The 23,962-nt window shown below is 50.4% G+C and overlaps 6 protein-coding genes across 10 annotated transcripts; 2 read left to right on the top strand and 4 right to left on the bottom strand.

The window, feature by feature from the left end:
- Positions 1-947: 947 nt before the first annotated feature.
- On the top strand, positions 948-5,111 carry FVEG_08259 (hypothetical protein). Of its 3 annotated transcripts, none has more exons than XM_018897129.1 (3): positions 948-1,997; positions 2,642-3,040; positions 3,123-5,111. In XM_018897129.1, exons 2-3 carry the CDS (start codon positions 2,820-2,822, stop codon positions 4,198-4,200), a joined length of 1,299 nt encoding a protein of 432 aa, XP_018754708.1. In that variant the 5' UTR covers positions 948-1,997; positions 2,642-2,819; the 3' UTR covers positions 4,201-5,111. The 3 variants fall into 3 exon arrangements, with proteins under 3 accessions (XP_018754708.1, XP_018754707.1, XP_018754706.1); XM_018897128.1 differs by having other exon boundaries at positions 948-2,586; XM_018897127.1 differs by having other exon boundaries at positions 948-3,040.
- A 348-nt stretch (positions 5,112-5,459) lies between these two features.
- On the bottom strand, positions 5,460-6,141 carry FVEG_08258 (sarcosine oxidase; the record flags this gene model as incomplete). Its single annotated transcript, XM_018897126.1, has 2 exons — positions 5,460-5,983; positions 6,072-6,141. 2 exons carry the CDS (start codon positions 6,139-6,141, stop codon positions 5,460-5,462), a joined length of 594 nt encoding a protein of 197 aa, XP_018754705.1.
- Positions 6,142-6,460: 319 nt separating this feature from the next.
- Positions 6,461-10,493, bottom strand: FVEG_08257 (HAL protein kinase). Its single transcript, XM_018897125.1, has 2 exons — positions 7,715-10,493; positions 6,461-7,651 (listed from the first exon to the last, which is right to left on the bottom strand). Exons 1-2 carry the CDS (start codon positions 9,089-9,091, stop codon positions 7,520-7,522), a joined length of 1,509 nt encoding a protein of 502 aa, XP_018754704.1. The 5' UTR covers positions 9,092-10,493; the 3' UTR covers positions 6,461-7,519.
- Positions 10,494-17,203: 6,710 nt separating this feature from the next.
- On the bottom strand, positions 17,204-20,093 carry FVEG_08256 (CAMKK/CAMKK-META protein kinase). 2 transcript variants are annotated; one of them, XM_018897123.1, is made up of 7 exons: positions 19,896-20,093; positions 19,581-19,791; positions 19,433-19,514; positions 19,227-19,376; positions 18,788-19,163; positions 18,320-18,729; positions 17,204-18,264 (listed from the first exon to the last, which is right to left on the bottom strand). In XM_018897123.1, the coding sequence occupies exons 2-7, from the start codon at positions 19,700-19,702 to the stop codon at positions 17,566-17,568; spliced, it is 1,839 nt and encodes a 612-aa protein (XP_018754702.1). In that variant the 5' UTR covers positions 19,703-19,791; positions 19,896-20,093; the 3' UTR covers positions 17,204-17,565. The 2 variants fall into 2 exon arrangements, with proteins under 2 accessions (XP_018754702.1, XP_018754703.1); XM_018897124.1 differs by having other exon boundaries at positions 19,879-20,048.
- A 129-nt stretch (positions 20,094-20,222) lies between these two features.
- Positions 20,223-21,891, top strand: FVEG_16280 (hypothetical protein). Of its 2 annotated transcripts, XM_018905526.1 has the most exons (3): positions 20,223-20,650; positions 20,716-21,012; positions 21,066-21,891. In XM_018905526.1, exons 1-3 carry the CDS (start codon positions 20,614-20,616, stop codon positions 21,167-21,169), a joined length of 438 nt encoding a protein of 145 aa, XP_018754700.1. In that variant the 5' UTR covers positions 20,223-20,613; the 3' UTR covers positions 21,170-21,891. The 2 variants fall into 2 exon arrangements, with proteins under 2 accessions (XP_018754700.1, XP_018754701.1); XM_018905527.1 differs by having other exon boundaries at positions 20,412-20,650; positions 20,716-21,076.
- Positions 21,515-23,945, bottom strand: FVEG_08254 (hypothetical protein). The gene is made up of 3 exons (XM_018897122.1): positions 23,321-23,945; positions 22,895-23,259; positions 21,515-22,842 (listed from the first exon to the last, which is right to left on the bottom strand). Exons 1-3 carry the CDS (start codon positions 23,476-23,478, stop codon positions 21,779-21,781), a joined length of 1,587 nt encoding a protein of 528 aa, XP_018754699.1. The 5' UTR covers positions 23,479-23,945; the 3' UTR covers positions 21,515-21,778.
- Between the last annotated feature and the right edge of the window lie 17 nt (positions 23,946-23,962).

Here is a 23,962-nt window from a genome sequence, read left to right as displayed (position 1 = left end):
GGTTTAGGTGAAGCTCTAAAGGGAGGCCCCCCCAAAGAGAGAGAGAGAGAGAGAGCCTAGAGAGCGTCTGAGACTCTGAATAGTTAGAGGATTAGTCAGTCGTCAGTCAAACGAATTTGGGATCAACGAGTGGAAATAAGGAACGACGCGTGATGGAGCCAGATACTCCATGCTCGGTACGGAGTACATTGGAGGCAAAGGACATCACATGCTGGTTGAATGGAAAATTGCAACAGTACATCACAGCCAATATAATAATTACACACAACTCGTGCGCATATGAGGTTCATGGCCGATAATTCGAACAGGGATCTGCGACCAAGCAGGAGCAACTGGGGCCACGTCGAAGGGTTTGCCAGTATGTATGTATGTACGGAGTACGGTAGTATTATCAATATCAAACCGCCAGCAACGGTGGGAGCAAAATTCATGTCAACGAGGTCAACGACGAGTGGCCGACGTTGGCTTGGGTCGCGTGCAGCCAGCAGCAGGATTCAGGTGAGGACGACCCCGGACCCTGGCTCGCCATGCCTGGTGTGTTGTTTCCTTGAGGACGTTTGTCGGCCTGTCAATTCGCCAGTTCTACCTAAATACCTAGGTAGGTATGGATGTACGTAGGCCTCGGATAGCTGCCATTGTCTGATTATTATTCTTGTCCTGTTGGTTGGTATGGTTGGATCTCCAGGAATCGCTGAGCTCTGGAATAGGGGCCTTTGCACCGCTCTCTGTTACGTTTTAGAGATGTATGTATAGGCAGGCTGGTAATTAGTAGTTCGTCCTTTCTGAGGCTTTGGATTTGTGCTGGATACTAGTCTCACACCCCTGGAGAGACCCAAGGCATGTAGGTACATACATACATGTACTGCTGCCAACCAGCCGCACCCCAGTTATTTTTTATTCTTTCGATCACATCCTTGTCCCTTGGCTCGTCTCGCCGGGTTGGATCCATTGCTTCAAGATACGAACCAGGCGTCGTGCTTTGTGTCACTTTTCTCCGTATCCCCCTTCATAAAATACATGACACCAAATAAAACATCGCCAGGTTCCCAACTGACCCCTCATTGATGATCTGGTGAATCTCTGCTGTTATTCCCTTCTTCGCCGTTGTCGAAAGATTTCGACGCCATCTTGCTTGACCATTGCGTCCTTCTACCACCTCCATCTGCGTTCGAGAGCCTGACTTTTGATTGATACCTGCAACCGGAACTGCGGCTATCTGTGATTGCTCGCTGTCACTCCTGTACTGTACTATCGCTACCGCCGGCACCAACGCCTCTCCCTCGTCACATCTACAGTCGGTTGTGAGGATCGCTTCATTCGCTGATCCATTGCATTTGGCCCACGGTCTTGCATATTTATTTACGTTGCTGGCTAGCCGCTTGAACTGCCTGCACCGTCAGTACTTACAGGCCTAGTCACACAGTCAGCCTTAGCATCTATATCGACAAGAGAGGATCTTTATTCGATTTGTATTTGGGATCTAGGTGTATTTGGATTTCCCTCGCTATATACCAGACTCGACTGGCACCCGACAGTCATCAGGAACATCCATCCATCCATACCCCCACCTCCAGAAGGACAGTCGCCAACAGGTTGCGCTACTGTACCTCTCCAATCGACAGGACTCGACGGAATAAGCAATTCTGTGCAGGTGGTCGTCTCCCACTACGACGACCAACTACTAAATTACTACGACCAACTGAAGTTGGGAACCAACTAAAACCAACTTGGTTGAGCGAAACCAGGCGAAACACGGGCCTGCCGGGCTGGAGCCAACATCCCAACCCACCCCGTACCGAATTTGATAAATCAAGTTGCGAGTCGATCGACCGAGGCCACTCTTGACGCCCCTGGCTTTGTCTTCCACTCACTCCTTCGACTTACTAGTTGGTACTTACCTATTCATTTACTCGCAACTGTACTCCGTAACTGCAACTGTAACGAGGAGAGGAAAATAACAATCGGGTTATCTCTTCCTCTACCTATCCTCCTTCTTGGTTCGTCATCTTCGTTCTTCTTTTCTTTTTCTTTCCTCTTTCTTTTTTTTCCCTTCTGAATCCCCCATCCTCCCCCCCTCTCTCTCTACCTCCCGTCTCGCATACAGAACAAGGGAAAACAAATTGGATCTGGCTTCATTTGCTGCTTGCTCTGCTCTGTCACATCTCGCACAGAGCTGACCGCCCGCTTTGAGCTTGGACCCAAGTCAGAGCGCGCAGGGCAAAAAGAAGAGCGAGCCGTCGTCGAACCATCCACTACCAACGGACCAACCAGCTTCTATATCTGGTCTCTGTCGCCTGAGCTGAGCTATCGATCAGTACATACATAATATTGTTCCTTCCTTCCAGCCCATCTCAGCCCCAGCCCGGCCTCCCTTTGTGTGGTGCTGGTTCCAATTAGTTCTCGACGTTCTTCTTTCTGGCTTTCTTGCCCGTCACTCCCGCGACAAGACTCGCCCCAAGTCAAATCGAATCGTGTGCTGACTCGAGTCGGCCACGTTCACGATCGTTTCCATTCCTGTCTAACTTTACATTTACGGTCGTCTCCGACCGATTCGTTTCGATCCGTTTTTTGGGCTTTGTCTCTGCTGTACTCGCTAGTCAATACAAGAAAGGAAACCTCTAGCTAACTCGCGAGAACCCAGACCCAGAAAAACCCAGGTACTCGGCTCACTCTGGCTCGCTGACTGGCCTGGCCTGGTCTACCTATTCCCTCCTGCTTCTCCTTGCAGCTGTCCCCGTCCCCGTTCTTGTTCTTGTCTCCTTTCAACACGAACCACCTGTCGCCATTTCCCACAACCCTGCACTCGCACTCTTTTCATTATGAGTGCTGCAATTGCAATGGCTCCCTCTCCCGCTCCTCACGAAAGGTTCTCCAACCCCGAACTACCCGCTCCCTCTACTTCGGCTGCCACCGTTGGAACTTCCCCCTCCGCACAACGGTCTTCTCTCAACCTTTCGACATCGCATGCGACAACCCAATCCTCCAGCAGCAGCAGCCCGAAAGCTGCGGGCCAGGGTGCCAAATCATCACCCTCCAGCGCGTAAGTACACCTTGATCCTTTCATTCAATTGACTCCGTCGTCGCCATCAATTCACCACTCCCTTGCTCACCTGCCCTTGCAGTTCACGATCGGCCGGCGCGCCCCCTAAAATCTTCGTCAAGAAGGAGCCCGGCTCTCCCAGCATGACCCATACACGACCACGACCACGCAAACTTGACCTTTCTAAGAATACGCCCAAATCTAACCAACCAACTTCGGCACGACCCATGACTGCCCGTGACGGCCTTGCTATCCAAGAAGTCGGTATCGCCTGCCTGTCTCCTGGCTTTGTCACCCAAGACCCTGTTATGAAGGAGCAGCTGCAGCGAAGCATGTCAGTTCGAGAGCAACAACGACACATTATCGAAGCTAGACTTCACCAGCAGTCTGCCAAAGGGGACGGTCCCGATAAAGATCCCGTGTCGCAGTTCGCCGCCAAGACCCCCGGCATGTCGAGAAGAAATAAGGCCCCTGGCCTCTCCATCGTTGCGCCCTCCCACGAGCAATTTGCCAATGAGAGAGTTATCCAGTCTGCCCCTCTGGGCCACAGCTTTACAGGACGTCAACATCCTGCTCCCATGACCCGTCACATCACCAACCAGCCATCCAACCTTTCGAGTACTTCTCATATCCACCACATTCCTGCCACTCAAACGGCCAACCGACTACCGCCTATCAGCGATGTATTTGGCCAAGGCCTGTCAGCGCATCCCGATAATGCTCCTCAGCCTCAGTCTCTCTACCCTAGTGGTCCAAGCTCTCGTGGGCCGATGACATCTCCTGGCCACCCTCCACCTCCCCAGGCCCCTACGCCCGGACGAGGTCGTGAGTACAGATCCGCTGAGGAAGCGCAACAGGAGCTTGCTGGTGGGCGGCCGGAACTCCTGCCTAAGCTTGTTCACTATGGTGGACACCAGCCCCCGACACCCCCTTCCCCAGCTCCCGGCAGTCGACCTGTGGATGCCTCACGAAGCGCTAGCATCAACAGGCGAAGGACGCGCGCTGAATATGAGGACGGCAGCCCACCATTGGGCCATGGACCTGCTCCTACTCGTCGTGGGCCCTTTGGTGCTGGACGAGATAGCCCAGAAACCCAGCGAGCCAAGAAGGAAGAGTTTATTCGATTATGCGAACGCGCGTGGGATCTATTTCACTCGTAAGGCCTCAAAAGACAATAATCAACAATAGTCCTTACTGCAACGGCCAGCTCGCTTTGGTCATTTTCTCAGCCTAATAATCCAGGTGTTATTTCTGTTTATTACTTGAACCATCTTACTGTGTGGCATACGTCCGGATCGGTTTTAAAAGGTTGGATGATATGGCGGTTCGCGGAACTCGAGGTCCATCGGGTGGACATAATGTTTTTCGACATCTTGACGACGCTATGAATACTGTGCGTCAATATTCCGAATGTTCAGAGGCAACAAACCTACATCAACAATCTACTCGTTCATTCAAAGCACCATCCACTTATCGATTGACTGATTTGTAGTGGTTGTTGATCATGGGGCTCTGCTATTTCTTGAAGTAATCGCAATGGATGCTTCGCAACATCGGGACGGGCACAAGGCAGACATCCGGCCGTGGCTCTTTATTTTTATTTTATATTTTTATCTATTCTCGTCTTGTATTTGGTTATTGGAAACGGCTTGGTCTGGTGGGCTGCCAGATCCCGGGTATGAGCAAGATGAAGGGGGTTTGATTTATGTTTTTCTTGTTCTTGTTCTTCTTCTTCTTCTTGCATCCTTGTGTCGTTTTTGGCCAGGAATTGGCCCGGATTTGCTTGGATCTATTATTGGCGATGGTTTTTGTAGACCTCGCGTGGTGTACTGGACGGGCTTGGAAATAGGATGGAATTTCAAACAGGATTGACATAACTATTAAAGCGATACCTGGCTCGCAAGTCTCTGTAGTTTCCTTAGTGACATAGATAATATTGAACAGACAGACGTAGAGCCTCTGCAAAGGAACCCTCTTGTTCTAGTCATTTCCTTGGTTATATCCGGCCCATCAAGGACTGACTACATTTTGCTGGGTGTTGTCTTGGGAAACCCAAACTTTGAGATGCCATCAGTTGTCTTCCCATCCAATGCAAGCTCAGCAGTAACTCGACCGATAGCGGGAGAAAACTTGAAGGCATGTGCATTACCGAGAGCGAGAATAACATCCTTGTGCTTCTCTAACTCGCTGATGATGAACTGTCGATCAGGCGTGATTGTGTATTGGCAGTTGACGGTTCTCAGCTCATCGCCTCGCTTGGGAATGAGCCTATCCAAAATCCGTGGAGCTCGTTGCTCAGTCTCTCTGAGGGCCGCCAGGTACGCTCCTCAGGATCCATGTCGTTTCTTGCAGCGTCTTGGCCAGCCTTGAGAGCGGGTTCGCCGTAGAGGGGAAAGCCATAGAACCACTTCTCACCTCTCTAGATCCAAACGGGGAACTTGTCGTTTGAAAACTGTGCTTCATGCTCGCGAGAGGGCTTGAAGTAGGTTACCTGCTCCTGCGTGACGGTGATGGGGAGCTCAACGCCGAGTGGCTTGAGGAGCTTGTTCGTCCATGCATCAGCAGCGATGATGACCTTGCGAGCGTGGTAGACGCCTTGAGACGTTTCAATCGCTATGCCCCCGCTGGGCTGGGGCGTTACAGCCTCGACGCAGGTGTTCTCTCCGAGAATCGCGCCGTTGACGCGAGCCTGGAACTGGAGCGTCATGACAGCCTTTGCGGCGTGAACAATGCCCGAATCAGGGGTAAAGACGGTATCAACTCCCTGAGGAACATTGAACACAGGCCATCTTTTGTTGGTCTCCTCGGGCGTGAGAAGCTCATAGGGGACGTCGTTGGCATCGAGACTAGTAGTAAAGTCACTCGATGGCGTCGGTCCCTTCTGTGGAGAAAGACAACGCCTCCCGTGATAGTCAACATCTTCATCCCCGACCACCTCTCCAACTCAACCCAGTCTTTGTAAGCTAACCGAGCGAAGGCGACGAACTCATGAGCCCCATATAAGGTTCTAACAATGCGTGAAGTATCGTACGAAGCGCTGCGAACTTGGCCCAGCTCGAATTGCTCGAAGCCGACAACTCGGGCGCCTTTGATGGAAGCATGATAAGCTGCGGCGCTGCCGAGGGCACCGAGACCAACTACGGCGACGTCGTATTATCCCATCGCCTGCGTCTATGAGAGATGGTGTGTATGTATGTACCAGAAAGGCGTGAGGATGATGAACTTGAAGTCAGTAGACTACAGGTGTGATGTGATGATGGGGTGATTATATACCTAGGTATTTATCGTTTCCCTACTCTGGACCTTGAGCTGCCTGTCTGAGGACCAGCCAGCAATATCAGTCACATTATGAGTTAGATATTACCTTTGGTTACCATGCTGTGTCACTGCTGAGCGACAATTGCGACGGTACTTGGGTTTGGAGGGTTTTCACCAAGACTAAATGCTCCCGCAACATCCCCCTTGCGAATTACACCGGATAGGCTATCCGATTCACAATATCAACACTTTTGTAGGTAAGGTCAGAACAGGCATGTCTGAATAGGTAGTTTATGGCCAATCATGTCACCGGCTACCTGTGCCGATAATCAGGACGGTGCTAGAGTCGGAGGATGCTTTGGGAGGCGGAAACTTGCCTCTCTCATTACTATTAAGTCACCGGGACTGAGCCAGGAGAGAAGAAGAAAGTCTAGGATATGTGCTCTTGGCATCTTTGTGCTGAAATGAGAACAACGTCTTGTCTATTCTGCTTTGCTTCATGTTTCCTGGGTCTCGATGACAGGAGTATATATCATCGACGCCTCTTTTCTTCTTGACCTCTGGGGACAGGCATATCCAAAACCAGATAGATGTCTATGGAACTGAACTGAACTTCCTGTCTGCTTGGCTTGAGACCTCTTGGCCTACCAAAGGTCCCTTTCTCTTTCTTCCCATGATTCATATCCATTCGTGTTTGCCTTGCACCGTCCTGCCCTGCCTTATCTCTACCATCGCGCGCTGTCTTGAAAACACAGTCTCCTGTAACAAAAATGGACTTCGTGGGTGAATAGACTGGGACTCCCTGTTCCATCGACATAACCCCTGGGTTATCAGCAAGCCCTGCCGTCCTGTATCATAAATGCAAGAAACCGCCACCCTGCCAGGACATGATACGCTTGAAAATGAATATAAAGGGGGGGAAAAATTCGATGTTTCTGTTTACAATACGCCCAACACCATTGCTCGATTAAAATAACAAAAGAAATAGTCCAAAGGATGGGTCGTCGAATCATCATAGTGGCTTGACGTAGCTTGCTTCGCCAAACGCAGCCATCAACGCCAACCCGCCGCTATTCCCACCCTCTCGATATTGGCCATCCTTCTAGAAGTCCCTTTCGTAGTTGGTCCGTTACCGTAGGCCCTGCTCAAGTCGATTACTCATCGAGTTTGAATCGCTCCAGTTCAGAGTCTCCAAATTGACCGTCATCCTCACCATCTTCTTCATAGACCCTCTTCACCAGCCTTGCATAGCTTGATCTCACGTACCCATTCTGACTTAAGGACCTGAGCAGCCGTCAAGCGTCGAGTCGGGTGGGGGTCGAGAACGGAGTAGATGACATTGCGGCATCGCGCCTTGTATATAGTTAGCACGGGATGCACAGTACCTCGGGTCCTTATCGCATTGCATGAACTTACCCGATGAAGAGATTCGATGGGGCCGTAGCCCTCCTCATCACGGCGACCCTCCAAATAACGGGCGTAGAACTCATCATCGTCCTTCTTGGCCAGTCGCCAAAGGTGTCGCCCTGTCCTCATTGCCATGAAGATGACACCACAAGCCCACACATCTACAGCTCTGGCGTCAAACTCCTTATCCGTATATTCCTCAGGGGCAATGTATGGAGCAGAACCGCATAGGCCAGATACCATATGCGCGTCTGTCTCCCAAGCCATTCGGAAACACTCTCCGTTGCCAAAATCCGTAATTTTGAGGGCGCCACGGGTCGTCAGGAGCAAATTTTCTGGCTTCAAATCACGGTGCGCTACACCCATCTCATGAAGATATTCGACACCTCGCATCATCTGCTTGAAGAAACAGTCGGCTTCTTGTACCTCGAGCTTTCCACTTGAGAGAACGAGAGTGTACAAATCTCCTCCAGCGCAGAATTCCATGACTTCACAGTAGTCGCCCTTGGCATCCTTAAGCAAATCGAGTGTGTGAATAACGTTGGGATGCCGAAGCGAGGACGATATGCAGAATTCGGCTGTGAGTCGCTTGCTATACTTCTTCTCTGTCTCTTCTGGTCGGCGTCGGAACTCCTTGACAGCAAAGAGCTTTTCATTGCTGCCACCAATCTTCTTGTGGGAGATTCGAACAATGCCAAAAGCGCCACGGCCAACCACCTCCTGGCATTTGCCGTATTTCTCGACCAGGGTTGTCGTTGCGCTGGGCCCACCTTTTCTATCGCCAGCTTCTTCTTTTTCTTGTTGTAGTGTATCCACCCAATTTGAAACAAGCGATAGATCGTGCTCAGCGGCTGCATCCTGCTTCTTGCCGATGATCGCTCTCCACATATCCGAGAGCTTTTCCTGACGTCGGCTAGATTTTAGATGATGCTCATGGCCACCCTGTGCTTCCGGATTTAGAACAAATCGTTGAGACGGCTCCTTGCCACTGGTCGATTTCGTGGCGGGTTTGGCTGGTGTTGTGGCCTTGTCAGCCGGTTTGAGCGAAGCCCTGTCGCTACCCTTCTCGATGGACGAAGTCTTTGCCGCGGGTGTAGAGGTGCCGTTTGTGGAAGAAGCCCGCGGGCGATTAGGTAAATCGACAGTCGAAGGGGCGGGGGTCGGAACTCTTGACGCATCCTTGGATGAGAACATGCGGGTGAGACGGTTCTTTACTGAGGCTGTTGGCTTGAGATGCGTGTCTGAGGGAGGATGTCCATTATCAGTAGTTGCACCATTCTGTGGTGCTAGACTAGGGGACTTCTTGACGCCATCTTGAGATTTAACCGAGGATGGTTTCGAGCTCGATGCGGAGGGCGGTTTTGAGGAACCAGATGCAGTGGGCATTTTTGGAAGTGAATACGAGACAAGAGTCACTGTCTCGGGTGTTGTTGGTGAGGATATTTAAGGCGAAGAGTCGAGAAAATAAAGTGACGGAAGAATATGCGACGACCTGGTGCGACGACCTGGTGCGACACCAGAAACAGGCGTCAGTGAGCACGACTCGAGCAAGGGTCTGTTGCGCAACGGTTAAGTCTAGAAGCAACGGTTCAGTTGGCAGGCAACCTAAGCCAGCGTACAGCAGTAAGCCAGGTAACAACAGAAGTGCCGAACGCAGAAGGGCAAGATTTTAGTTTCTGGCCGCAGAACGAGACTGACGAGTGATCAAAAACAGGACAGTGGGGGATATCTGAGTTGTCTTTGGGTTACCGATCTTGGCGGGGGTGGAGATGAGGCGAAGCAAAAGGCGAGCGGCAAAACGTATTGGACTGAAATGTACAGTATGTAAGTACTGCAGCGTAGGTGTTGATAGTGGCTAAAAAGCCCGTACCAAGAGTGGCGGGTTTCTGTGTCTGTTCCGCTCTGTTGTTGGTAGGGCCGATGTAATTGAATCAAGGGCCCGAACAATACCGACAAAGAGATTATTCCGAGGTAGAGCAGAGCTATCGAGCGGAGCGGAGCAGCAACAAGATAGCAGCAACAACAGCGGCAAAAAGGGAAGAGAGAGCAAAAGAGGACAGTCCGAGGTGGTGCTCAAAGCCGCAAGTGAAGTCTTTCTTGGCTGATGATGATGCCGAACGCCAAGACAAGACGGCTGCAGGTCACGGAAGGATGTCGGCTTCTAGGTAGGCTAGTAGGTAGGGACGGACCACTATTTGTCGCGAAGAAAGGTAAGGTAAAAAGGTACTGAAATGGAGCTCGTACGGAGCAACCTGTAGTAAAGCTGGGCCACGATGCCGAGACGAGGTAATTTCGAATTCAACAGCCCAGCTCCTCGAGCACTGTTGCAAGTTGAACGCAGAAAACTGTCGCCCTCCCCAGTCAGTGGCAGCGTTCACTATGGAACAAACGCCTACAGGCGTTGATGGGCTCTGAAGCCCGTGCAGCTGCAGCTATACCAACGACGAAAGATGAGGGGGGCGAGCAATCTTTGTCGCGACTGCCAGACAAAGCAGGACAGGAGCAAGGGTAAGACGGAGATGAAGGGTAGAGAGGAACAGTGAAAGGTGAAAAGAAGTAATGGTGGGAAAAAAGGGAAGCGGGAATTTTTAAGACGACGGAAGGCAAGAAGAAATAGTGAGTGAGTGAGGGTTATGAGTAACCTAGGTACCTAAGGTAGCCTCCTCTTCAACGGCCTACCTAGGCCTAGGCAGGGTCGGTCAGGCAAGGTACTGTAGGAAGGGAATTATTAAACAAGGCTAACTTGTTGAGCAGTCAAGAGTTCGAACGATCTGTCCCAAATTGATTTAATAAAAAAAGACCCCAGATGCAGATGCAGTGAGTAAGTGACAAACAGTACTGCCGAGTACTTTACGAAGTGCGATGCATAGTATGAAGGCGCATGTACCTGAAAGGTTAATCCGAGGGCACCTAAGGTATCCATAGTAGGTAGGCAGGCAGGTATTTGTTTAGTAGTTAGCACCCTACCTCATGGATGGAACCGCTGTAAGAACGAAAAAAAATAAAATAAAAAATTATAACTCCGTCTTTCGGGCTATAATTTGCCTAGCACTTACAAGGACTCGGCCCTGGAGAAATGGAGCGGGCAAGATTGGATTGGATGCCACAAGGGCAAGCGGCTGTTAGGTATTCACCAGTTATTGCATTGCCCATCACCAAGTCCATCTCTAAGAAGCGTTTTCGTCAGTGCCAGTAATTCGAAAGTTACCTTACATAACTGAGGTAAATAAGGGTACTAATAACCTAGGTAGGTAGTAGACATCAACACCTATCAACATCAGACTCCTGGAAGCAAGCCGGGCATACAAGGTAAGGTAGGTAGGTACATAGCCGGAGCGGCGCCGGCATCATGGGTCTCTTTGATCATGCATTCCCATATACATAGGTAGGTAGTCTAAGGTATTACCAGTTCCAGGCTACTATACCTACATCAGGTTCTTCATCGGCAAATTGATACCTCAGTCAGTTTCTGATTGGATCTCAGTTTCATCATGCCCTCTACCTATAATCCAGGTTCGGAGGTACAGTGCATTGGCTGCCCCCCGGTGCAGAGGAGCAAAAGCGCTTCACTTCTGCTGCTTCAGGCAAGGAGGGCCGGAAGCTGCATCTGACAGTGGTCAGAAGGACATGTTTCCGTACTAAAACACGACAGCTCTGCTGGCAGATCACCCAATCCGCTGTTTCAAACGATCTCTCGTCTATGTCACTCAATTATTTCCGACATCTGCCACAGCAGCTAAGGGTTTTTCTGAGCGTCTGCGTGAGCCCTGGCCCTCACCTATCCAGAAAACCCCATCATGAAAGGAGGGGCCACCAGCGCTACTCCGCGGACAAAAGTACAGGTAGACTGCCTGACTACCTCAAGGGATAGCAGCCATGATGTAGCGTCATGAGTTCCAGGTACCAGAAAGGGGAACTCTCACTCTACCTCAATGCCACTCTGGATGACAGCCAGACCCGCTGCATCAGGTCTCTTCCATTGTGAACTGGGCCAAGACGGCACAGTACCTCGAGCCGGGAACCATCGAGCCCCGCCCGTCATCCAACAGGGGCACACATGAAGTACGGTACGTTCTGGTACGGGGTGCCCTTCCCTACCTCTCATTGAACCTCTCTAGCCTCTATTTGCCTTTTCATCTGTTATTATCACCGAAAAATTTGACCACGGACCTCCAAAATATGTACAGCCAAGCTTTGGGGCGGAGACACTGGGGACGTGCGTGCTTCCATGTATTAGTCTCCGACAGACCAAACGCTTCTACCCACCCTACCTACATACTTATCATATATTACAGAGTACTACGTGCTCATACATATTCGATATCATATCAGCTGCAATTGCATGTTGTCCAGCGCACATGAACCCAGACAGACGCTGTGACGTAGAGCAGCGAGCCAATCAGGATTACCGAGGTGAGCATCCAAATGTATGACGGCAGATTTGTGAGCCTTGTGCCGCACCGCACCGGCAGGCAGAGATCCGGTTCTTATAGTACAATACCTTATACGATAGAATCAATAACAACTCGAGACGAGGTGCGGAGTATGGGTCAAACCACACGATAGGACGTGGTGACTGTTTCGGCATGGCGGTGCAAGGCATTACAATACATTGCATTGCATCGCATTATGTATGTACATGTACAGAGAGGCGAGGCACTAGACAAAGTTCTTGTCCCCAGCCGCGCGGTACTGCGGCGGAGGAGGCACCAGGGCTTGGTTCACTTAGACCTCTATTTACTGATGTTTGGTAGCTTGGTTTTCTAGCCTACCCTAGGTACAATCCATTATTAATTCTTCGAGCATCCATGTTTGACTGTAGACTGGGTACGGTGCTGTAACAGTTGCCGCATTTCTATCCGTGCCCGTACCGCCAGATTCAACGTTGGTTAGCGCTAATAATGAACAACAGCAGCTCAAAGCAGAGCCGATGCACTTCAGCGGTCGATGCGGTGTGTTGTGTTGTGGTGTGGTGTGGTGCGGTGATGCATCTCTGCGGGTACCCCTCGGGGGGTTAAACGTACATTGGGTTTAACTGGCCGCCGTCTCCCCGTCGTCTCTCTAAAAGCGTCTCACGATTTGACAATGGGCATTGTCTGTCTACCTAGGTACCTTGGGTAGGCTGCTTGGCTAGCAATGGCTGGGCCAGAATTTGTCCTGGTAGCAAAAGGAAAACCTGCCGCGGTTAGAGATTTTAACGACCACGTCGTTGATATACATGGACGGAGTATGTACGGGTGCTTTGTACGACCAAACTGCATAAGGAGATTTCGAAAAGTACCTAGGCGTGGATGCAGTAGGTAAGGTAGGTGCATAGTGGTTTGTATCACGTACTCGCCCTCCACTGCCCATTGACTGACATGTGCCATGGATGATTTGGCTGGCCAAGCTCTGGGAGTGGTTTTGATTTCCAGCTTGTTCGAGGCTTATCCGAACCTCACGCAGAAACAGGCAGGCCGAAATCAACGGCTCAGTCATGGAATATTCCAGCTGCAAAATGGATCTGTCTTTAGAAATGGAAATCCGTCGCAACATTTTCCTCTTGATTCCGTGATAAGAAGACCGGCCTGGTCTGCTCAAGCCTTTTTTGTATTTGATATTCTGTTGGATACGTGCGTGCGTGCGTGCCCCTCGGTCTCTGACCCCAGCCAACCAAGGTAACCTAACTGTTATAGTTTAGCAGAAACCCAATGCCAAGAAATGGCGCATGGGCGGGCAGGGACAGAGATCTGGCTACCTTAGGTACATACGGAGTAGACAGGGCAGGGATGTCGGAATTGTGGAGGTGATGGCAGCGCTAGTTTACTGTACCTAGTAGTTGAAATGTGCCTTTGAGGAACTTTCTTGGTCCAGGACTTACTTGCAAACGGTTCTGTTTTCGAGATTCTCGATTGTTACCTCACTAATGATGAAACATTGGCTAGTAACGATAAAAGAGAGATAGAGAAACATCGGGTAGTCTAGGTGGGATCGTCGATTACAGTCCTTGGACAAGAATCAATCAATTTTTTCAGATAAAGGTACCTATCCTATCAACCTGCCAAGACATGTGTTCATGGTGTCGAATTTTCATGAAAATGGCCCGCGATCAGTATGTCAAACCTACCTCAGAGATAGCCTCATACGAGTGGTAGCGTTTTGGTATTCAGACTATAAAGCTATGTGCTTTCGCATTCTCTTGAGGCTTCATTTTGAGTATGGGACTTTACCTGCGGGTCCTCGGGGTAAAGTTCCTCTGTACTCGGTGGTCCATGTCCACTTTAAGGTATCATGGCTGGCAGATCATTGGCTGGCCCTATAACATTGGCATCAGCTAGTTGTAGAACCCTGCAAATGTATTTATGTGTGTGTGAAGAAGGAAGAAGACGAGTTTATCATGATTATCATGAATTGGCCTACCATTTGAGACACTGACAGGATCTTATGCAGGACTGCGCGTACTGGGGGATATTCAGGAAAGGAAATGTTTATTGTAAGTAGGTGCCTAGGTACCTTAGGTATCAGGTAAGACACCCAAGAACTTCAATGTTGTCAAAGAAACCAGACACTGGGCGGTTGAGTATGAATGAATAAATAGTAGGTATGTGCCTGCTATCTACTAGGTACATGTAAGGTAGGAAATGTGGCTGCATCCGATTCGAAGACTGGAAAGGGAGAAAAGACCCAGCTCAGAGCTACAACTACATACATACCTACCTGTGTATGTCTCAAACGACCTGTCCTGTATCGTCAATCTCATGCACCAAAGAGACCATTGTTCCTCTCCTTGGTTTGCCCAGGGGCCCAAAACACAACCGGGCTAGCTTGGCATCGAGACACATCTGTATCAAACATGTACGTCTTGATATGTCCAATAGGTATCCTTTGCAGTTTCATCCGAGCCCAGTAAAAAACAGTGATTAATAAGCTGCTGGTGAACGTTTTGTCCCTGTGAATGGCGTAACACTGCTACTAGCATGAACAATCGTGGTAGCAATGGATGAAGTAGGTAGATAGCATTGACAAACAGCAACACCACCGAGTGGGAGGAAACAGGAGGTCCAAGTCACACACACCTCAATGAACCTATTCCCTTTGTTGTACCGGATTCTCAGTATCGACCGAAGTGTGCACTGTGAGGTATTGCCACACATCCGCACAAAATGTGACAAAGCGGCGTGACCTGCTGAGCTGCTGCCGCTCTTCTCTTGTTTGGAAATACTACTGCATAAAGGTAAGTAGGTATCCTAGATTTTCACGCATACCTATGAACCCCCCAAGGTCACTCGGGGCATCCTCTCTTCCTGACACTTCCATGACGTTAGTACCTGAGTACATACCTACAGTCTAGGGCTCTTTCATCCCACCAGCCCTTAATGGAGCTAGCTCTGCCAGCCAACGCATCTGGCCCTTTTTTTCTGTGAGATTTGTTCACAAAGAGGAGGCCTCCAGATTGCTCGGAACCGCGACCCGCTCGCTCAATCAATCCTGGGTGTCCGGAAAATAATAGGGACACTTTTGGTGGTGACCACACCTAAGAATTCCTGATTATTTTCCGGACCCGAGGGGCCATCCCTCAAGCTTCAAGGGTCTATTAGTTTGTTGGGTGGTTGCGCAAACCTAAGAGCTGACTTTTCCGAGTGCTTCTTCCGACTTTGACACCCTATCCGTCCCAACTAAGGTACCCGAAAATACGGATACTAGTCGTACGATATATTCCGACGGGGCCTATCAAGTCGGAATGCCGATCTGTTGAACTTTAGCCTGGTGCTGGGTAGCTGGGTAATATGTATATGTAATCCTCACCTGACTGCCTCAGGTAGGTAGGTAGGTATGCAATTATTGTTGAAGCTCTTGCGCTGAGCAGGGCTGCCGACTTTGTTGCATGCAACCATCACGAATTGCACAGCTTGATCGGCATGGTAGGTGGTATTCAAACTAAGGGTTCTTCTAAGCGTAACCCCCAGCCTGCAGGGGTGAAAGCTTGCACATCCTTGTAAGCTGGTCTTTGAAACAAAACCTTATCACACATAAGGATTGTTCCATGTGTTCTAGCGACCAGTGTTTGGAATACATACATATATATCTGTATAATCGATCAAGAATGCCAATGTCTCTGGACGACTTCTATCAAGGGAGAGAAACTGACATGGGCTTTTCCTTGCACAAGGAATCTTTCTTCTGTTCATACCTAGACTACTGGATAAGGCAGCTTGAACAGAGCATGCGCATGATCGGGTGCCTTCACCGCTCGACCCGCCTCCACCACATATCAACATTCAGGTATTTACCAGAGAGGTAATGTTGAGAGTGAGTACGATACCTGATGCTCCAACACCAGCACCCATGAGGAGTGGAGTGGACATCGCAATGTCACCACGCATCAACATCCAACGTTAGGCAAAATGGGATATTTCGGCGACTCCCTGGTCTGGCATTAGCAAACGACAGATATCAAGGACTACCTACCTACTGTATAGTAGACTGCGCGCTATCTTTTCGATATTTGGATTAATCTACCTACTTAGGTAAGGCACTTACATACTATCTCGTGTGTTGACGTCACACCGTCTTGATTTACATACATCCATACATCCAGGCGGCAGGCAAACAAACATATTATTACACAGCATCTTTTACACCGACAACAAAGTGCCTTTACCGTTCAGACTACCTACCCGTGCTCTATCGCCGAGAGCTCACTGGCTCCCCGTCAAGCCAGCCCCAGTTCTGCTGCCGAAAAGCTAAGGTATTGTAAGCATCTATCTATCCCTGCAACCCGCACAAGTTTATCGAAGTTTTCATCTTGACCCTCTAACTAGACCCTGCCTGCCAGATAGCGACACACACGGACGGACGGGCCCATGCAACATATGTATGTACATACATCCATAATCGACCCAATTGTGTCCCACAGCAGCATGTTGGTGGCCATCAATCGCAACTCAAGAGGGGTTGGCTGCTGGGCTTTGATAGTACACTTGATGTATAGTGACACCTTGAGCAACGGTTTCCACGTGGCGCCGGGTGTTCCTGGTGCCTTTCTGTACAGTGGCACCCACTTATGCATGGCCAAGTAGACGACTACCTTGGCAGTCATCCCGATTTTTTTTTATATCCCGTCTTCGGGAGAGCATCCCGCTGCCGCGACTAATCTTGACTGACACTCACCGTTGACTGTTCTGGCGAGTTACGTCGTCGAGATTGGCAGACCCCTTCCTGCCAGCCGTGCTCGGACAATTATCTCCTCATCGGCCAGCATGGAACCGGCGTATCAGGTTCGATATCTTGTCAAGATGTTTTATCTACTGGCGACGCCAGCTCGAAACCCCTGCCTGCGCTCCCCGTTTTGTAATTCGTGCAAGATAAGATTTCAGATCTTGTAGTCTGTTGTTGGAGGTGGGATTCGAGAGCGGCTCGGCTGCCTTGGCAGTTGTGCACCTCACCAAAGGCCTGGCTGCCCGACAACGCCGAGATAGAGGGGTCTCACCGCATACCTGATTCTCATCTTTACATATCCTTTGTTTCATGTGGTCGAGTTGCTGAGGCTCCAAATCTGTCAGCTGCACCGCTACTCATACTGGCCCGCAGTTCACACTACTACTACTACTCACTGCTACACATGAGGATGTTTGCTTTACTTCGGAATATCACCCCGGTTGCATCCAGCAGTCGTGTTACACGATGAGCATGCTTCCTCATATGTATCTCTTGTGGTATCGTTATCACTGAGCTTCTAAAACAGTCCACCGCATTTGATCCACCACTACCAGTCATGTTATTGTCACTCGCAGCGCCATAATGGTACAACGTGCTTTCCAAACGCGTAGCCTTACCCGAAGGTGTAGCTTTATTCCCTATATCAAGTCCCAACTTTGTTCTTATTGCTTCCCTGAGAGGTCAAGCTTGGATGTGAGGTGCGAAAGCTTGGCTGCGGGCCCCGATTTCTGTAGGCCATCTGAATTCTCGGAGAAGTCGTCACTCCCGGTGAGCCCAGGGACCCCCTTCAGTTTTTGTGTCTCTTTGACTAACTTGGTCAAATATACTGTCGGTCCTCTTGAAGAATCATTCCGGCCAGACGTGATGTTCTCTATAGCAGTTTCATACGCTCGGTCATACACGTTGAAGTCAACTGCCGTTGGCGAATCGGACACCATATCTGGAGTAGCCTCATTGGAAGCGAACTCGTCCATTGTTCCAGTGCCGATTCCCAAGAATGGGGTATTGTTTCCCACAGTTTCGTGGATTGGCGGGATTTGGCTGCCTTCATCACTCTTTTGATTCAGAAACTTGCGCCGCTGATACAGCAACGCCTCGATCACCTCTGCCTTTGCCCTTTCCTGGGACGCGTCAAGGGTGCCTTCGCCGTCTTTACGCGGGCTACTGTTAGATCTGGCCCGATGTTTGGCCAGAATGGACTTGAAGCGATGGATGGCTTTCATGACGCAAAGAAGGTGATTCATCTTGCGAGTAAAGGCACGGTTAACCTCAAGCTCATTTGGAGGTTCCACCATGTTGGCACAGTTCTCTTCAGCGGAGAGGAGAGTGTCCGTACCCTGCTTGGTGACCCAGGGGTGCTCCTGCTTAGGTGTTAGCTCTGTTACTCGGGACGCTCGCAAGGTCTGGACACCTTACTCGAAGTTTGTCCATGCTTATGCGTTGCTCCGGGTCTTTGTTGAGTAGCTTCTGCATGAGGTCAACAAAGTCCGGGTTCTCGTCCTCGGGGATGGAAGGTTCATCGGTCCTGATAGCGTCGTACATGTCCAAGACGCCGTCACGGTTGAATGGAATGCGCCCATACTTGAGGCAGTAGAGCGAAACTCCCATGGACCAAATATCAGCAGCGGTGCCCGACACGTCACCATGCTTCCCACAAAGTTCAGGGGGGAGAAAGGCGGGTGATCCTGCAGATTTTGCTGTTCTCATATTTTCGGGTTTTTCAAACATCTCAGAAACTCCAAAATCAACGACCTTGAGCACATCATCGTCAGATAAGAGCAGGTTATCTGGCTTGATGTCTCTGTGGATGACACCCTGAGCATGAACTACGCAGCATATCGTTAGCATCTCAGCAGAATTGGGGTTCGAGGTGACTGCACTCACGATACTCAATGGCCAATATAAGGTCTCGGAACCAAAAGCGGCAGTTTTCCTCAGGGTAGGGATTGGCATGTTCGTCAAGGCCGACCTTCATAACGACACCCTTTCGGCACATCTCTAGGACCATATAGATGGAATCTTCCTCGGGGTCATCAAGAACCTCATAGAGCTGTACTAGATTGGGGTGGTTTAGTTTCTTCATAATGGCAATTTCCTCTCGAATGAGGTGGAGGGCATCATTGGAGTCTTTGACCCGGTGCACTGAATTGAAGGGATCTCGACCGCCAGGGCCCATACGCCTTGGGCCTCGAGGACCCTGCCTGAGGATCGTGGATTGGAGACGTTTTCTGAGTCGAGCCTTGGAGAACTCTTTCACGGCCTGAGGCTGTGTAAGTCGGAGACAGAATTGGGCTGGCAGCTGGCTTGGGGGTATAATACTCACATATTCATTTCCGAATTGGTCCTTTGCAAGATGAACAGCGCCATAAGAACCTCTGCCGATTTCGTCCAAGATTGTATACTGGTTTACTCGATGGTGGGAGCAGCCATCAGCATCCTCATCCCCAAACTGCGTCTGCGCATCAAGAGTTTCCTGTGGAACTGGTGAGCCCAATAAGACATTGCTTGATGCTAGTGATAGTTTCGCACCTTGACTTCTCGATGGGCGCTTGGGGTTCTCTTGTGATGCCGGAGAGGACTCGAGAAATGAAGAACTTCTGTCGGTTCCGTCCTTCGTTGATGCGATTGTCAACTGACCCGTTGGGCGCATTCAAAGATTGAGTTGAGTCTGACTTACAGGTGATGGACGAGTGGTGGGGGAGGTTTATCGCCAGAGCCATCGTCATGTTGGTCGACTCTGACTTGAGGCGAAGGGAAAGTGAACGATGGTCTCATCTCTGGATGAATTTCTGCGTCCATTGTCAAGGATGATTGATATGCGATGCGCTACGCCCAGGCAAAGATATGAGGTCGGGCGGATTGGTATTGATCAGACCGAACTCGATAGACTAATATAATCAACCAGTCAGTGATGTTGCCCCGCACCCCGAGGCAAACCGATGTGCTACAGTATAACGGGAATTGTTTCTTCTGACCAGGCAAGCAACCTTACCGTAAAGCACCTTGAGTATGTACGTGAGTTCTCCAATTGAAAATGGTTCAAAGAGGAAGAAGAGAAGCGCGATAGACAAAAATTGGGTTCAAAGAGCGATTGTTAGTGCCATGTGATATCATTTGGTGGTCGAGGTAAGTGGTGACTTACCAGTCAGAGGGATGGACTGGAACGAACCAAATGGAAGGTCTTTTTTCGACTCCCGTCAGTAAATGAGTGAGTTTTGGCTGAGGGAGCTGCTTACAGGGGGGTGGGGGCACTATCTTAGTCTCTTAGGGGACTGAACACCTGCAGTCAGGTCAGCCTGGGGCCATGGAACTGCAAGATGGAACCTAAGCTTAGGTTAGGTCCTACCCCGCCTACCTACTTTAAGCTCTCCACTGGGTACCTATGTACCTACCGAAACTTCAATGGGCACAGGCGCCACAGTTAGTTAGGTAAAGCTAGAAGTTGGGAGGTTCCATCATAGGTAGGCTTGACCTCCAGCTCTCTCTACACCAAAACAACCCATCGCAACACATCGCAATATCATCAGCTTCGACATCTGTCTCCTGGGCTCCCATCCTTGACCAACGAGATCTGCACACCACTGCCGCGAATTCGAGTCTGAATCAACACGAGCTATACCTGTCCGCCAACTTGTTTAAGCAGTACCTACTCAAACCCATCGCTGCCTGTTTAAGTTAGACGTCGACCTGAAACCCCTTGAATCTCCATCATGGTTGTCTATTCATTCCACATCTTCGACCGACACAGTGAGCAAATTCTGCGCCTTTCCCCCTCTGGACCTCCCGATTGACAGCCCTCTCCTCTCTTTCAGCCGAATGTGTCTACTCCAAGTCCTGGCTTCCGCCATCAGCGGGTTCCGAAACCGCTGCTCCAAGCACATCCTCTGATGATGCAAAGCTCCTATTCGGCACCGTCTTCTCCCTTCGAAATATGGTCCGTAAGCTCGGCGGTGATGACGATGCATTTATCAGCTACCGTACTTCCCAGTATAAGCTACACTTTTACGAGACACCCGCCAACTTGAGATTTGTTATTCTCACCGACACAGCGACCTTGAGCATGCGCAATGTGCTACATCAAATTTACATAAACCTATGGGTGGAATATGGTGTGGTTTACGAGCCGGGAAAAGTGTCAAATCTGAGCTAACTTTCTTTGTAGTGGTCAAGAACCCCCTGGCGCCTGTGGAACACAAAAATGGCGATGGTGTCAAGAACGAGCTCTTTGAGCTGGGCCTTGATCAGTTCATCAGGGGCTTGATGTGACCGGGAGGAGCTGGAATATTCCAGCAGTTTTCAACGCATTACCTTTGAGAATACCACTTACGACCATGGGGCCTTGAAGATGGGGAAACAAACTCACGTCCCCCCAGTCGGTCGAGACACTGCGCTCCCGGACATGACCTAAGAGCTGCAGGCATGAAGGATGTTTATCTACTGGCCTCACTGTCACCAGGAGCATAGCCCAAACATAAGAACATGGAACTCGCGTTTGCCCGGCTCCGAATAGGATGACGGTTTCGGCATGGCAGCGCAATTCCGTACCAGGAGCTCGGAAACGTCCCTCATGTTCGGCTCAGGAGGCATGCGAAAGTAGAAGAGGAGAGAAGACTACACCAAACGCCATTTCCGGCATCAATGTTATACAAGGGGGGTTGTTAAACCAAATCCCTCGGACTCGACTGAACTATGTCAACACCATATACTCGCCTCTAAATAACCAACATGTGACATTTGTTTGAGCCTTTGATAGCCCAGATGCTTCCCAATATTATGCTGCTCCTTTATCTCCATCCCTGATTTACATGTAACAATCCCGCCATGACTCCCAAAGTTATGTAGCAACACAACAAACACAACCAGAACACATACTCTTCACGACTTGTCCTCCACTGCTCGTCCCCATGCACCCTCGAAGCCCCCCTGAGGGTCTACTACAACCAGGCTTGATTCGCCTTGTGCACCTTGGACTTGTGTCTGTGCCTGAGACTGTGGTTGCAATGCCTTGGTGACACCAGCTGTCTGCGAAGCGCCAAGATCAACAGCACTGGCCATCAGGTCATCATCTGTCCGAATTTCCTGCTCCCAATTACTTGAATACACGACAGCAGCAAAAGCCTCCAGATCACGGACAGTCTCCATCTTCTGGAGGTACTCGTTTGGCATTCCGTCGCCAATGACATGTGCCTGACGCGTCAACACCGACAGGATCTTTGGCAGTAGAATCACCTTTGAGCGCTGCTGATCCTTGAGTTCGGGAGTGACGATACCATCTGAGGCCGGGAGTTCAAACGCAGCCGTGGCGAGCTTATTATCAATGAGATAGGAAAAACCTGCGTCGAGGAGAAGAGTGAGGACGTGGGTGAAACTGGGTGATTCGATGAGGTCGGCTGTCTCGTCAAGCAGCCGTCTCAGGATGGCCTGTGACGCGGGTGTTGACTGTTCGCCACCCTGATTGGATGTATCGTCGAGGATGCCTGACTCCCGAATCACCTCGTCTTCCAAGCCCAGGGGTGGGAGGAGAAAGTTGAGCCAGTCTGACTTCTGACGCTCCTCCTTGGTTGAACCTTCGACAAGCTTCCTCACCTCGGTCGTCAACTCGGAGAACCTCTCAAAGCTCAGGAGATCCCTAGGGCTCAGGCTGCCAAAGACGGTGCGCACGGCGCTCTCTACCCGGTGCATCAAGTCCACCCATCCTTTGTTCAGTAGCCACCAACTGAAGGTTAGGTACTTGCGGTTGATGTCGAAGTCACTGCCATACGTCTGTTCGGTGTTGTCGTCATCGTTGTTCTCAAGACTGATGGTGCCTTGTTGGCCACCTGTTGCGAGAGCCACAACGCTCGATAGATAACTTCTTCGGCCAAGTAGGTTGAGTTGAACGCGAGTTAGCATTGTAAGCAGCGCAAGGGTATATATCAAAGTAAAGGACCGCGTCACCGCTGCAGTCTGTGTTAGTTCTGGGCAGACAAGAAGAGCAAGGCTGTTACTCGCCGCTGATGGTCACGTCATCCCATAGTTGTCGCTTCGTCTTGCGAGGCTTCGGTGCTTCCTTGTTCGCTTCGCCGCAGGCGTTGAATGGCGAAGATGTAGGGGCCTGGCTGGACTGTGCACCGCTCTCGCTTTGGCCAGCCATGCTCTTCCCATCGTCCTCTGTCAATGTAGTATCTGCGATGCTGGGCGGGGGTGCAGATTCGGGGCCACCGTTCTTTATAGCCTTGGTGGCTTTCATCTGCTGGATCTCGAATGTGATCTGCTCCGTGTTCATGGCTTCGAGAATGGCAGTCGTGGCGGAGGGCAGGAGAGCCAGGACGGTGAATGTGCAGTCCTCCTGATTCTGTTCGAAGCGACGTCGCAGACTGTGTCATGAGCTGTCAGTATGTGTTTGTGTGTCACTTCTATCGGGCGGTTGATAGTTACTTCTCCTTGGCGATGCGGTCGCTGCTCATGCGCTCGCGGGCATCATTAAGCTTTGCGATGACATATTGCGTCGCGACGTAACCGGCACCGATGACGCCCACGCCGACAGCAATGGGCGTACGATTGTTGCGCAGCCAGCGCCGAGCAGATGTGAACATGATTTGAAGATAATGGGGAGATACGCGATAGGTGAAACGGTGATGATCAATTGTTCTTAAGTTGTAACTGTACGTAAGGTATACCGGTCGATTCACCGAGGCAAAGGGTACCACCGCGTGAGCATGTGGACGTTAAGAAGCCGTTGAGAGTTCGGGTTCGGCCTGGGAGCTTCTCGTTGGGGTAAGGTTGGAGTTAGGAGAGTTTTGGGAAAAAAAAAAGGTTCAGGGTTGGATGTCAGTGCCAATGCCAACATGAGCCTGAGCCTCGGCCCTGAATATGGATCGAGGCTTTGATAGGTACGGAGTAGGTATACCTTTAGTTACCCCGTGGTCGGAGTCGGTAGACGTGGCCGAGGTGGAGGTGGAGTTTACGGTATGAAATGTGGCTGGTGAGATAAAGGATCTACCTACTAAGGTCCCATTACTGTGAGCCGTATCTCCTGTGTGGCTGTGCTGAGGTTAGCTGGAGCACGGGGTAAGTGGG

The sequence above is a fragment of the Fusarium verticillioides genome, chromosome 3 (assembly GCF_000149555.1).
Source record: "Fusarium verticillioides 7600 chromosome 3, whole genome shotgun sequence".
NCBI classification, from domain to species: domain Eukaryota; kingdom Fungi; phylum Ascomycota; class Sordariomycetes; order Hypocreales; family Nectriaceae; genus Fusarium; species Fusarium verticillioides.
The sequence above is the reverse complement of the archived record's forward strand: the minus strand, read 5'-3'. Positions and strand labels throughout refer to the sequence as shown.